Source organism: Rattus norvegicus, chromosome 9 (genome assembly GCF_036323735.1).
Source record: "Rattus norvegicus strain BN/NHsdMcwi chromosome 9, GRCr8, whole genome shotgun sequence".
Lineage (NCBI taxonomy): Eukaryota > Metazoa > Chordata > Mammalia > Rodentia > Muridae > Rattus > Rattus norvegicus.
In genome coordinates this window covers 3,842,345-3,857,385 of record NC_086027.1, presented here as the reverse complement: position 1 = coordinate 3,857,385, position 15,041 = coordinate 3,842,345, and the positions used below count along the sequence as shown (strand labels likewise).

Sequence of the window (15,041 nt, the reverse complement as noted above, 5' to 3'; positions counted from 1 at the left end):
ATTTGGGAATACATATATATATATATATATATATATACATATATATATATATATATATATCCCACATATATGGATATAATAACAACGAGAAGAGGCCATAAATTTCAAAAGAATGCAAGCAAGGATATAAGGCAAGGAACAGGATAATCTACTTATATAATTATATGATTACATATAGGTAATTATAAATATGTATATATGTACATAAGTGTATAGATTATATAAATTATATATGTTTATATAAATTAAACATATATTTATATATGTATAAATTATATGATATGTAATTATAATCTAAAAAATAAAATAAATTTGACTAATCAAGTAACTTTAAGCTAAACTAAGCAGTTTAATAGTCTAGACATTATAATTAGCTACAGTGGCTGTATTCCTTGTCACTGCTAGACATTTGAGGGCTTTGACTTTTGAACTGAGCTGTGTCAGAGGCTATTGATTAAAAGGAAACTATTTCCCACTTTTGTCTGTTCTCTGAAGAAATCTGTACCAGAGGCAAGTATTCTTTTTTTTTTTTAAGCAGACTCAAGAGTAAATAGTCAAAACACACAAAATTCTAACTAGCTGGACTCTAATCTTCTATTCTTATCTCACATACTTTACTGTGTAAAAATGAGGCACAGCCAATAAAAGCTGTTGCTTGCATCTGTATATTAATCTGCACTGACATTCTGTGGGTTCCCTTCACTCGGAAACATAAAGTTTTCTTTTCCTCTGATGCGCCACCGACAGTCCTATTGTCATCATGGCTGCCGCCCAGCCCGGTATTATCGCTATTGTAAGAACAAGCCATACCCAAAGTCTCGTTTCTTCCGTGGTGCCCCTTATGCTAAGGCCCGCATCTTTGACTTGGGACGGAAGAAAGCTAACGTGGATGAATTCCCACTTTGCGGCCACATGGTGTCGGATGAATCCGAGCAACTCTCTTCTGAAGCACTGGAGGCTGCCCGTGTTTGTGCCAACAAATACATGGTAAAGAGTTGTGGCATGGATGGCTTTCTTATCCGGGTGAGGCTCCACCCTTCCCATGTCATCCGGATCAACAAGATGCTGTCCTGTGCTGGGGCTGAGAGGCTCCAGACAGGCACGTGTGGTAGCTTGGGGAAGCCCCAGGGCACACAGGGTTCACATTGGCCAAGTCATCATGCTCATCTGCGCAGAGCCAAGTTCAGGTCCCCTGGCTGCCAGAAGATCCACATCTCAAAGAAATGGGATTTCACCAAGTTCAATGCAGATGAACTTGAAGACATGGTTGCTGAGAAGCGGCTCCCTCCTGATGGCTGTGGTGTCAAACATATCCCCAATCGTGGTCCTCTGGACAACTGGAGAGCCCTGCATTCCTGAAGGCTTCCACAGTGCTCTCCTATATCCTATCAAGTCATGTTCAAAAATAAATCTCACATCAAATCTGAAAAAAATAAAGAAACAAAGTTACTTATTGATAGTTTGGTGTTAAACTAAAAAGCATCTCACAAAATTAAGCCTACACGTATGGATTTTTCTTATAAATGATCTTTAAATTCCAAGGTGTTCTATTTTTAAAAATTATTCCAGAATTGCATCAGAAGCATGGCTGTACTGCATTCCCTTTCCAGTTCTTGTGTATATTCAGTTTTTTTACCTTGAAAATTAAAAGGGATGAAATTGGTCCCTAGTCTCTCAAACCAGGGTTCTCAAGTCTCCTGAGACCCAAAATCTATTCATGAAGTTCTAGAAACCCTAAAATTAATCTTAAAGTTGTTAATTTTATTGTCATTTGAAATCAATAATTATTAGAAAGGAGAGAATCATTCTGAGGAACATACAAATTCTTTAAACCACAGAAGTAATTCCCTGCCCTCTGTTTAGTGGACACAAAAGCAAAGACAGGAAGAAGAGTTCAATGTGTGAAAAATACAGTACTTACCTAAGAGGCCAAGCATTAGTGACAAAGAAAGATTGAAAGGCTAAGCTCCTACTTTCCATGTGTAAGTATGAAATATGGGCTGCGGAGTGTGTCACTCTGGCATGTGCCTTCAGGCTATGATCAAAATGTAAACATTGGGAGAAAAGAAAAGTTATTTCTCTTCTGGTATCTATTTATTGTATAAAGCTAGAATTGTGCATAATGCACAGGTGGTTTGAAATGCTTCTCTGCCATCTGAGACCTCAGTGTGCCAGGGCAAAGATGTGGATGTCACCTTAGGGAATCGGGTTTATTCAGTGTGTAAAACAGGGCTGGCATGGCTCAGAAGTTTTTCTCTTTATAGTTGCCCAATTAATGTTGTTTTTGCTTTTTTGTTTTAAACTTTATTTTTTTACATGTATAAAAATTGCTCTAAGATTTTTAACACTCACTATTCATAATATGTCTATATTCTTTCTAATATTTTTATCAAAATATGTAAGTAACATTACAAATCATCTTAATCTTGGTATTGAGTTAATAGTCTAACATACCAAAGTAGAAAATTTTATGCTCCTTATTTTTAGATGAAAATCTATTAACTTGACAGATGCATTATATTCATAACTTTTAGATTGTCAAATATTATTTTTAAAAAGCTAGATTTTGTTTTTCAAAGTCTAATGTCTTGTAAATTTGTTTTATAGTAGGCATTTGAGTCGCCTCACAGTGTAAGCTGGTTTTGTTTGCTTGTTGGTTGCTTTACAAAAACAACAACACCTAATATGGAGAAGGTATGGCTGGATGCACTAGCCAGCACATAGTTTACTACGATAGCAAAATGACGTTGTGCTCAATCACAGGTAATGTACAAGATTCACCTCAGAGACGAATGGCAAGCAGGAAAATAAAGTCGATGAGTTTGTCCAGACAATAGTATCTGGGGTGTGTGTGTGTGTTTGTGTGTGTGTGTGTGTGTGTGTGTGTGAGAGAGAGAGAGAGAGAGAGAGAGAGAGAGAGAGAGAGAGAGAGAGAAACAGAACTGTATATGAGTATGTAGTTTTCTATGTCTGCCTTTTTTTGATACCTGTATCTGTATTTAATGATGGGGCAGTGTGTGCTAATAAGAGACAGAATGGTAAGACCTTCTGTGAACCCTCTAGCAATCAGTGAATATCAGACCAAAGAATTCTCCAGCTTTAATTACAGGCAAAAGAAAAGGCACAATTAGCATTTTAATATAGAAATATCTTAGGCTTTAGGAGAATTATGATAAATCTAATGTTGCCTAGCGAACCAAAGAGGGGATATTACAACAAACTGTCTCCTTAGGAATATTTGTTTAAATAAAAGCAACAATACTTCATCCTTATCTCTTTTGGATAATGATCACCATTTCAGGCTGTTCTTAGTTCCAGCTTTAAAATACCTTAGGTTTGTTTTGTTTAGGATGGGGGGCGGGTAATTGGTAGTGTTTGGTTTTTATAAAACTACAAGAGAGAAACTGTTTGCTTGGCTACCAGGACAATTGCTGGAGAGTGCTCTGCAGCTTCTACTTGCCCTTGCCAGGGCATCTCTGACTTGGATGTGGAAAGGTCATGTCAGTCAGAGCGTAGTAAGCTAACTCCTCTGCCATGGCTGCAGCTCTCCCACCTGCTCTCCTGAACACCTGCAACATATGTTTGTCTAACCCTGGAATGCTTTGCCTTTGGGGTCCTGAGAAATTCCCCTAGAGCTTTTTGCTTATAAACAGCTGAGCAATTCGTTTTTTTAATGATGGCTGCCTTTTCCCTAACATTGAAGCAGTAATGTGTTCACTAAAATTAAGGTATTGTTCTTCAAAGAAAAACATCACGCATACTTTCACAGTGCTGTTTCTTCTTCCGAGCCTTATTTCCCCCCTTCACTAACCTGGCATGCTATAAAAATTAAGGGTTGGCAACAAGATATTAAGAGAAAGAAAACTGAGTAATTCAATTGTCAAGTATTTTTTTCATGCCAGACACAAATTATGTTACAAACATAAAATTCTTTATTTGTTGATTATTATAGGAAGTATTTAAGTTTGGTTTTTTATGAAAGTCATGGCCAGTAAACTATAAAAGTGGCAATACTTTGGACATATGGTAGGTAACCACTATGGTTATTAAAATCTCGTAAGTTAAATACTGAATAGTGTGATTTTATATCATTTTAAAAACTCATAAATATATGTTCTATCCAATAGTAAGGCAGCCTTTTTCCTCTCCATACAAAATCTATTATGCTTGCTACGTCTTCTTAGCATGTGTGTATAAATGCTGTCTGTGTGACCGCAGCAGCTCTCTGCTCCCAAACCCCGTGGGAGAGAGACCTCACCGCCTGATCAGGTGGGCACTCCTGAGGCTGCAGAGCGGAGGAGACCACCAACACTGCCCACCCCTGCCCACATCCCTGGCCCAAGAGGCAACAGTATAAGGCCTCTGGGTTCCCATAGGGGAGGGCCCGGGAGCGGCAGGACCCCTGCGTCTGAGACACTGCCGGAACCTGAAGGAAACAGACCGGACAAACAGTTCTCTGCAACCAAATCCCGTGGGAGGGAGAGCTGAACCTTCAGACAGGCGGACACGCCTGGGAAACCAGAAGAGACTGCACTCTGTGCACATCCAGGCGCCAGAGGAAAACACCAAACGCCATCTGAAACCCTGGTGCACGGAGGCTCCCGGAAGGAGCGGCACAGATTTTCCCGGTTGCTGCCACAGCGGAGAGGACTTAGGCAGTACCCCACGAGCAAACTTGAGCCTTGGAACCGCAGGTAGGACCAACTTTTCCCCTGCAAGAAACCTGCCTGGTGAACTCAAGACACAGGCCCACAGGAACAGCTGAAGACCTGTAGAGAGGAAAAACTACACGCCCGAAAGCAGAACACTCTGTCCCCATAACTGGCTGAAAGAAAACAGGAAAACAGGTCTACAGCACTCCTGACACACAGGTTATAGGACAGTCTAGCCACTGTCAGAAATAGCAGAACAAAGTAACACTAGAGATAATCTGATGGCGAGAGGCAAGCGCAGGAACCCAAGCAACAGAAACCAAGACTACATGGCATCATCGGAGCCCAATTCTCCCACCAAAGCAAACACGGAATATCCAAACACACCAGAAAAGCAAGACCTAGTTTCAAAATCATATTTGATCATGATGCTGGAGGACTTCAAGAAAGACATAAAGAACTCCCTTAGAGAACAAGTAGAAGCCTACAGAGAGGAATCGCAAAAATCCCTGAAAGAATTCCAGGAAAACACAATCAAACAGTTGAAGGAATTAAAAATGGAAATAGAAGCAATCAAGAAAGAACACATGGAAACAACCCTGGACATAGAAAATCAAAAGAAAAGACAAGGAGCTGTAGATACAAGCTTCACCAACAGAATTCAAGAGATGGAAGAGAGAATCTCGGGAGCAGAAGATTCCATAGAAATCATTGACTCAACTGTCAAAGATAATGTAAAGCGGAAAAAGCTACTGGTCCAAAACATACAGGAAATCCAGGACTCAATGAGAAGATCAAACCTAAGGATAATAGGTATAGAAGAGAGTGAAGACTCCCAGCTCAAAGGACCAGTAAATATCTTCAACAAAATCATAGAAGAAAACTTCCCTAACCTAAAAAAAGAGATACCCATAGGCATACAAGAAGCCTACAGAACTCCAAATAGATTGGACCAGAAAAGAAACACCTCCCGTCACATAATTGTCAAAACACCAAACGCACAAAATAAAGAAAGAATATTAAAAGCAGTAAGGGAAAAAGGTCAAGTAACATATAAAGGCAGACCTATCAGAATCACACCAGACTTTTCGCCAGAAACTATGAAGGCCAGAAGATCCTGGACAGATGTCATACAGACCCTAAGAGAACACAAATGCCAGCCCAGGTTACTGTATCCTGCAAAACTCTCAATTAACATAGATGGAGAAACCAAGATATTCCATGACAAAACCAAATTTACACAATATCTTTCTACAAGTCCAGCACTACAAAGGATAATAAAGGGTAAAGCCCAACATAAGGAGGCAAGCTATACCCTAGAAGCAAGAAACTAATCATCTTGGCAACAAAACAAAGAGAATGAAAGCACACAAACATAACCTCACTTCCAAATATGAATATAACGGGAAGCAATAATCACTATTCCTTAATATCTCTCAATATCAATGGCCTCAACTCCCCAATAAAAAGACATAGATTAACAAACTGGATACGCAACGAGGACCCTGCATTCTGCTGCCTACAGGAAACACACCTCAGAGACAAAGACAGACATTACCTCAGAGTGAAAGGCTGGAAAACAATTTTCCAAGCAAATGGTCAGAAGAAGCAAGCTGGAGTAGCCATTCTAATATCAAATAAAATCAATTTTCAACTAAAAGTCATCAAAAAAGATAAGGAAGGACACTTCATATTCATCAAAGGAAAAATCCACCAAGATGAACTCTCAATCCTAAATATCTATGCCCCAAATACAAGGGCACCTACATATGTAAAAGAAACCTTACTAAAGCTCAAAACACACATTGCACCTCACACAATAATAGTGGGAGATTTCAACACCCCACTCTCATCAATGGACAGATCATGGAAACAGAAATTAAACAGAGATGTAGACAGACTAAGAGAAGTCATGAGCCAAATGGACTTAACGGATATTTATAGAACATTCTATCCTAAAGCAAAAGGATATACCTTCTTCTCAGCTCCTCATGGTACTTTCTCCAAAATTGACCATATAATTGGTCAAAAAACGGGCCTCAACAGGTACAGAAAGATAGAAATAATCCCATGCGTGCTATCGGACCACCATGGCCTAAAACTGGTCTTCAATAACAATAAGGGAAGAATGCCCACATATACGTGGAAATTGAACAATGCTCTACTCAATGATAACCTGGTCAAGGAAGAAATAAAGAAAGAAATTAAAAACTTTTTAGAATTTAATGAAAATGAAGGTACAACATACCCAAACTTATGGGACACAATGAAAGCTGTGCTAAGAGGAAAACTCATAGCGCTGAGTGCCTGCAGAAAGAAACAGGAAAGAGCATATGTCAGCAGCTTGACAGCACACCTAAAAGCTCTAGAACAAAAAGAAGCAAATACACCCAGGAGGAGTAGAAGGCAGGAAATAATCAAACTCAGAGCTGAAATCAACCAAGTAGAAACAAAAAGGACCATAGAAAGAATCAACAGAACCAAAAGTTGGTTCTTTGAGAAAATCAACAAGATAGATAAACCCTTAGCCAGACTAACGAGAGGACACAGAGAGTGCGTCCAAATTAACAAAATCAGAAATGAAAAGGGAGACATAACTACAGATTCAGAGGAAATTCAAAAAATCATCAGATCTTAATATAAAAACCTATATTCAACAAAACTTGAAAATCTTCAGGAAATGGACAATTTCCTAGACAGATACCAGGTATGGAAGTTAAATCAGGAACAGATAAACCAGTTAAACAACCCCATAACTCCTAAGGAAATAGAAGCAGTCATTAAAGGTCTCCCAACCAAAAAGAGCCCAGGTCCAGACGGGTTTAGTGCAGAATTCTATCAAACCTTCATAGAAGACCTTATACCAATATTATCCAAACTATTCCACAAAATTGAAACAGATGGAGCCCTACCGAATTCCTTCTATGAAGCCACAATTACTCTTATACCTAAACCACACAAAGACCCAACAAAGAAAGAGAACTTCAGACCAATTTCCCTTATGAATATCGACGCAAAAATACTCAATAAAATTCTGGCAAACCGAATTCAAGAGCACATCAAAACAATCATCCACCATGATCAAGTAGACTTCATCCCAGGCATGCAGGGATGGTTTAATATAAGGAAAACCATCAACGTGATCCATCATATAAACAAACTGAAAGAACAGAACCACATGATCATTTCATTAGATGCTGAGAAAGCATTTGACAAAATTCAACACCCCTTCATGATAAAAGTCCTGGAAAGAATAGGTATTCAAGGCCCATACCTAAACATAGTAAAAGCCATATACAGCAAACCAGTTGCTAACATTAAACTAAATGGAGAGAAACTTGAAGCAATCCCACTAAAATCAGGGACTAGACAAGGCTGCCCACTCTCTCCCTACTTATTCAATATAGTTCTTGAAGTTCTAGCCAGAGCAATCAGACAACAAAAGGAGATCAAGGGGATACAGATCGGAAAAGAAGAGGTCAAAATATCACTATTTGCAGACGACATGATAGTATATTTAAGTGATCCCAAAAGTTCCACCAGAGAACTACTAAAGCTGATAAACAACTTCAGCAAAGTGGCTGGGTATAAAATTAACTCAAATAAATCAGTTGCCTTCTTCTATACAAAAGAGAAACAAGCCGAGAAAGAAATTAGGGAAACGACACCCTTCATAATAGACCCAAATAATATAAAGTACCTCGGTGTGACTTTAACCAAGCAAGTAAAAGATCTGTACAATAAGAACTTCAAGACACTGAGGAAAGAAATTGAAGAAGACCTCAGAAGATGGAAAGATCTCCCATGCTCATGGATTGGCAGGATTAATATAGTAAAAATGGCCATTTTACCAAAAGCAATCTACAGATTCAATGCAATCCCCATCAAAATACCAATCCAATTCTTCAAAGAGTTAGACAGAACAATTTGCAAATTCATCTGGAATAACAAAAAACCCAGGATAGCTAAAGCTATCCTCAACAATAAGAGGACTTCAGGGGGAATCACTATCCCTGAACTCAAGCAGTATTACAGAGCAATAGTGATAAAAACTGCATGGTATTGGTACAGAGACAGACAGATAGACCAATGGAATAGAATTGAAGACCCAGAAATGAACCCACACACCTATGGTCACTTGATTTTTGACAAAGGAGCCAAAACCATCCAATGGAAAAAAGATAGCATTTTCAGCAAATGGTGCTGGTTCAACTGGAGGGCAACATGTAGAAGAATGCAGATCGATCCATGCTTATCACCCTGTACAAAGCTTAAGTCCAAGTGGATCAAGGACCTCCACATCAAACCAGACACACTCAAACTAATAGAAGAAAAACTAGGGAAGCATCTGGAACACATGGGCACTGGAAAAAATTTCCTGAACAAAACACCAATGGCTTATGCTCTAAGATCAAGAATCGACAAATGGGATCTCATAAAACTGCAAAGCTTCTGTAAGGCAAAGGACACTGTGGTTAGGACAAAACGACAACCAACAGATTGGGAAAAGATCTTTACCAATCCTATAACAGATAGAGGCCTTATATCCAAAATATACAAAGAACTCAAGAAGTTAGACCGCAGGGAAACAAATAACCCTATTAAAAAATGGGGTTCAGAGCTGAACAAAGAATTCACAGCTGAGGAATGCCGAATGGCTGAGAAACACCTAAAGAAATGTTCAACATCTTTAGTCATAAGGGAAATGCAAATCAAAACAACCCTGAGATTTCACCTCACACCAGTGAGAATGGCTAAGATCAAAAACTCAGGTGACAGCAGATGCTGGCGAGGATGTGGAGAAAGAGGAACACTCCTCCATTGTTGGTGGGATTGCAGACTGGTAAAACCATTCTGGAAATCAGTCTGGAGGTTCCTCAGAAAATTGGACATTGAACTGCCTGAGGATCCAGCCATACCTCTCTTGGGCATATACCCAAAAGATGCCTCAACATATAAAAGAGACACGTGCTCCACTATGTTCATCGCAGCCTTATTTATAATAGCCAGAAACTGGAAAGAACCCAGATGCCCTTCAACAGAGGAATGGATACAGAAAATGTGGTACATCTACACAATGGAATATTACTCAGCTATCAAAAACAACGAGTTTATGAAATTCGTAGGCAAATGGTTGGAACTGGAAAATATCATCCTGAGTGAGCTAACCCACTCACAGAACGACATACATGGTATGCACTCATTGATAAGTGGCTATTAGCCCAAATGCTTGAATTACCCTAGATCCCTAGAACAAAGGAAACTCAAGACGGATGATCAAAATGTGAATGCTTCACTCCTTCTTTAAATGAGGAAAAAGAATACCCTTGGCAGGGAAGGGAGAGGCAAAGATTAAAACAGAGACTGAAGGAACACCCATTCAGAGCCTGCCCCACAGGTGGCCCATACATATACAGCCACCCAGTTAGACAAGATGGATGAAGCAAAGAAGTGCAGACCGACAGGAGCCGGATGTAGATCGCTCCTGAGAGACACAGCCAGAATACAGCAAATACAGAGGCGAATGCCAGCAGCAAACCACTGAACTGAGAATAGGTCCCCCGTTGAAGGAATCAGAGAAAGAACTGGAAGAGCTTGAAGGTGCTCGAGACCCCAAAAGTACAACAATGTCAAGCAACCAGAGCTTCCAGGGACTAAGCCACTACCTAAAGACTATACATGGACTGACCCTGGACTCTGTCCCCATAGGTAGCAATGAATATCCTAGTAAGAGCACCAGTGGAAGGGGAAGCCCTGGGTCCTGCTAAGACTGAACCCCCAGTGAACTAGACTATGCGGGGAGGGTGGCAATGGGGGGAGGTTTGGGAGGGGAACACCCACAAGGAAGGGGAGGGGGGAGGGTGATGTCTGTCCGGAAACCGGGAAAGGGAATAACACTTGAAATGTATATAAGAAATACTCAAGATAATAAAAAAAAAAGTAAAAAAAAAAAAAAAATAAATGCTGTCTGTGTGTGTATGTGCCCGCGTGTGTGGGCGGGGTAGGGAGGTGGGTGTGTGTGTGTGTAAAATGTTCCACAGAACCTCCTGTAAATGTATATGTGATTATTAGAAGTTGAAAACATCATGTTTTCTACCTACTAAGTGTCACAGGCTTCAGGTTGTCATGCTTCCATATCTGCTTTCTAGGTTAAAGTCTGTTAGGTATGTCGGTGCCCAGTGGTGTTACAGGTTATTATAGTCCCCATCTCTCTGAAATGCTATCAAGTGCTTGACACCTTATTTTCACCACGTTGTTGGGTCCCTGCTGTACACATGGTGAAGCTAGAGCAAGAGTGTGACTAACTCATCAGATGCTATGGAGGAGACCAGGGTCTGAGTCCAGGCCTCACTGTAGCATGCCCTCTAGTGTCTTTTTGTTCTTGGTTCTTCTCGTGTGTCTATGTAAAGGTACTCCCGGGAAAGGGAATAACAATCGAAATGTAAATAAGAAATACCCAAGTTAATAAAGATGAAAAAAAAGAATACAACTGTTTTAAAAAAAAAAAAGATTCTCTGCTATTCAAAAGCCAGTGCTTTTGTGCCATCTGGTAATTGTGTGTCCTTCTTGCAGAATCTTGCCCTTAGTTATTCTTCATATGGATTAGTATTCAAGTATTTCTCTACTACCATAAAAAGTTAAGTTTGAACTAAAAACATTGACATGTTACTATCGCAGGTAGAATAGGCAAGAGGGCAGGTGCAGTACGTACCACAGACAGATTAGGCCTACTCAAGTCACCACAGCATGGCTGCTTGGCATGCAGAAGCATATTTTCACCGACAGTTTTCTTGGCTGGATTTATGTTAGGGAACAGGTAATCGATAATTTGGGTTTTGGCACATTTTGATGGGCATTGAAATATTTCTTGTGTAGTAGCTTTTCTTTTAATTACATCATGTCCTGCTTCCCTTTCCTGCTTCAGTCTCCTCCCATGTTCCCTCCTTACATTCTTTCAAATCCATGGCTCACTTCTCTAACTCAGTGGTTCTCAGGCTATAGGGTGAAATCCTTTCATAACAGTAGTAAAATTACTATTATGAAGTAAACAAAATAATCTTTTGGTTGGGGGTCATTACAACATAAGGAATGTAATAAAATGTTGAAACACTAGGAAGGTTGTAGACTGTTGCTTTAATTGGTGTGTGTGTGTGTGTGTGTGTGTGTGTGTGTGTGTGTGTTACATAATGTTTACTTATCAATGAAGTTTTGCTTTTGTGGCCCACATTATGTTTTGCACAATGCTTATCCAGATTACATGTGTGTGTATCTGTTTTAAAGATACACTACTGAACAGGAGACCTTTCCAGTAACTTCAAATATAATTCCCTTTTCATTGTTTTACTTTTTCATAAGTAATTCTTCAATATCAAATTCTTTTTGAGTTTTGGGTATTTTTTACTTTTGTGTTGCTCCCACTGCTGCAGTATTTTAAACTGTCTCCCGTCGCTTCTGGCAAGTCTCCTAGGGATTTAAATAGGTCTCAGTAAAGGCAATATTGAACCCATTCATGTGCTCAAGTCAGATCAGTGTTCCTAATAAGGACTTTAAATGCGTAGAGAGATCAGCACTTCCTGTCTTCAATTGCTTGTCATGTCTTTATAAAGATGTTCCAGGGGCCATTCCATGGGATTGCTCTCTTATTACTGTCTAACAAAAAGTAGCATGTTACTAGTCTGTTGAAAGTCAGAAAAAAAAAACCTTTTATATTAGCAGAAACAGAATGCTTTCCCAGGTTCAGAGAATAAAGAGCAGAGTCGGTCAGGAATTGTAGTTTGTAGGAGTTAATTTTTAAAATAGAAGATGAGCAGCCATGGTCTGGCATGTATTCTGCCAGCGGCTTTAACCGCAATTTTACTTTTCCATTATACGTGGATCTCGGTTGTCATCAGCTACCGTTAGTAACCTATATAATTCCTAGAGAGAGAAAAGTTGCACTTAGACTTAACAGTATGGAAGTCAGGGAAGCATCCGTCATCTTCATCACAGCAGTTGGGATTTGATTATTACAGATCTGGGTTGAATACCAAACCAATGGAATAGTAACTGTGGTTAAACCAGGGCTTGCCGCGTCTGTCAGATGATTAGAGCTGGCCTGGAAGAGCTATGAACAGGCTGTGCTTTCAGCAAAAAGAGAAAAGGTCTTTCATGGCCATTAAGACGCAACTTATTAGCTTGATGAATTTCAAACTGTTTAGCCTTAATTTTATTTCCTCTATATGTACACCAGCATGCAGGCACATCAGTGTCTTGAGATGGTATCTCCAAGGGTTGGTATCTAAGCATGGCCATGCTTTTCTAGTAAGATAAAATTCCGCTGTTCTGTTTCTAACTAGATCTTTCAGAGAACAGTGCATGCTCAGGTCTAAAGACCTAGTTGTTACCTAAATTAAATGCCTAGTGGGGCATTAGAAAACATCCAGAAGTTTATAAAACAGTTTAGGGAATATATATCATTTAATATGTTAGAGGATGTAATATACAATTATGGTATAAGTGCTATGATTTTGTAAAGTGTAAGTTTATTTACTTTTTATCAGTCTGTGAAGAGGTTGGCACATTAGATAATTAATACAGTTTAAATAGTAGCTGCACACTTAAATGGACACACCCAATCTAATGGTTTGAGGACATTTCTGCCACACTATAAATAATATTAAATGGCAGGGCAGAGTTGCTGCCTTTATAAAAATGTGCACTGGTCCTTCTTCATTGTCATTTGACACTCATCCTTCTAATATTTCTGTTGGCTGACACATTTTGAGTACTTATTAAACTCGTGAATAAGATTAGATGACATAGAAATTGTTAACTTTAAAACAATTCATTTTGGAAGGAGGACTCAGTGTGCCATCTAGTGGACACGTTTAGATTTCTGGTCATCGAATATTTAGGATTCTCTTTACCTTTTCTCCACCTATTGTCCCTTGGCTTCTTTTGATTATTCATGCTTGTGTTACAAATCAAATAATCAATTTTGCTATAATTTTATCTCATTTTTGAAAATTATATTTGAAAGTAACAGAAAGCATCAAAAAACAATATAATGACACTAATGTATTTGAACAACAACATAGGTTACAATGAAGTATATTTGATTTTTCTCAGTATTGATCAGCTAAGAAGGAGCCGTTGGAACCAAAATTTAGGTATGATAATTATTAAATATCTTATATATGGTCATCTAGTCATTTTATTGTATTTCTTTTTCTTTAGAGAAACCCCAGGCCAGTGACTTACCAGTTCCACCCCAATTTAGACTACTACAAAGCACGGGGAGCTGACCTTATGAACAAAAGCCGGTAAGTCACTGTCTGTTGGCAACAGTTGTGAACCACAAACATTCATGAAAGTCATGGGAGTTTTTACATCTTTCCTAAGAAATGGTTTCTAGACTAGCATGTCAAGGATAATATATGTAAAGAGTCTTTGTTTAAAGTTCTTTAAGGTGGCATAAAACAGTATTTTTATGACAGTGCTAATATGAATTAATACGAGCGCGATAGTAATCCACAATCCGTACGTAGTATCCTCAGCACACTAAGACTAGACCAACCTCACGACACAGCTGTACCACTCCTGAGTATTTACCTACAGGGCTCCAAAGCCTCATGTCACAAAGTTACTTCCCTGTCAGCATTTACTGTATAACTATTTGTAGTAGCTTTGGAACTAGCCTCACTGTCCAGTAGCATAGAAGTAGATAAAGAAAATGGAGGATATATACACAATGGAATAGATTTTAGCCACAAAAGACTGGTGAAGGGCAAAAGAAGGCATTGTTGGCAGGGTGTGCTCAACATGTAACATATACTTGCATGAAAACGTCCTTTTATAACACAGTGCCTTGGGCAATGCGTGCATACTATGAACTTTTTAAATATATCAAAATAATGCATTCTGAAGTTACCAGTTTCATATTTCTAACACTAATAAACCTGAATAGTTTCTACTTGGAATAATCTTTTTCTGGATCTTTACTGTTGAATGAAAAGAGGCATTTCTATGATATATTTTTAAATTATTTCAGTAACAAAATTAAAACCGTGTTTCCCAATTGGCTTTGAAACTACAAAATAAGCTTATAAATGCATCTTGTGTGCGCACCAGTGATTGCATACATCGAAATCTTAAGGGTCACTGTAGGAATAAAAAACATTAAAATCGTGCTTTTAAAAGAAATTAACATTGGCATAAAGGGTTGATGAACAGTTCTGTTCTTTCATAATACTGTACTTAGATGTCTCAGGAGTTAACTTGTCAAACTAAAACCACTTCAAATTAGAATGCAATTTCAAAGTTTACTCTAGAAAACAATGTTAGCAATGATAGATAAATGCTGCCAAGTTGTCCAAATTTTTTTTCTTAAACATTTCCCTCTGTGTTAGC

General features: G+C 38.8%; 1 protein-coding gene and 1 pseudogene across 18 annotated transcripts in view; both read left to right on the top strand.

Annotated features, from left to right (window-relative positions):
* The window catches only part of Tbc1d5 (TBC1 domain family, member 5), a 516,940-nt gene that overhangs the window by 399,586 nt on the left and 102,313 nt on the right, over positions 1-15,041 (top strand). For all 18 annotated transcript variants that reach the window (XR_010054624.1, XR_005488952.2, XM_063267576.1 and 15 more), the window contains one exon: positions 13,869-13,954. Coding sequence is in view for 16 of the 18 variants with exons in the window: in XM_063267576.1 (XP_063123646.1) it covers positions 13,869-13,954 (86 nt within the window). In the remaining 2 variants the exon portion in view is untranslated. The remainder of the gene's footprint in view (positions 1-13,868; positions 13,955-15,041) is intronic.
* Rpl10-ps10 (ribosomal protein L10, pseudogene 10) lies at positions 265-3,847 on the top strand (annotated as a pseudogene).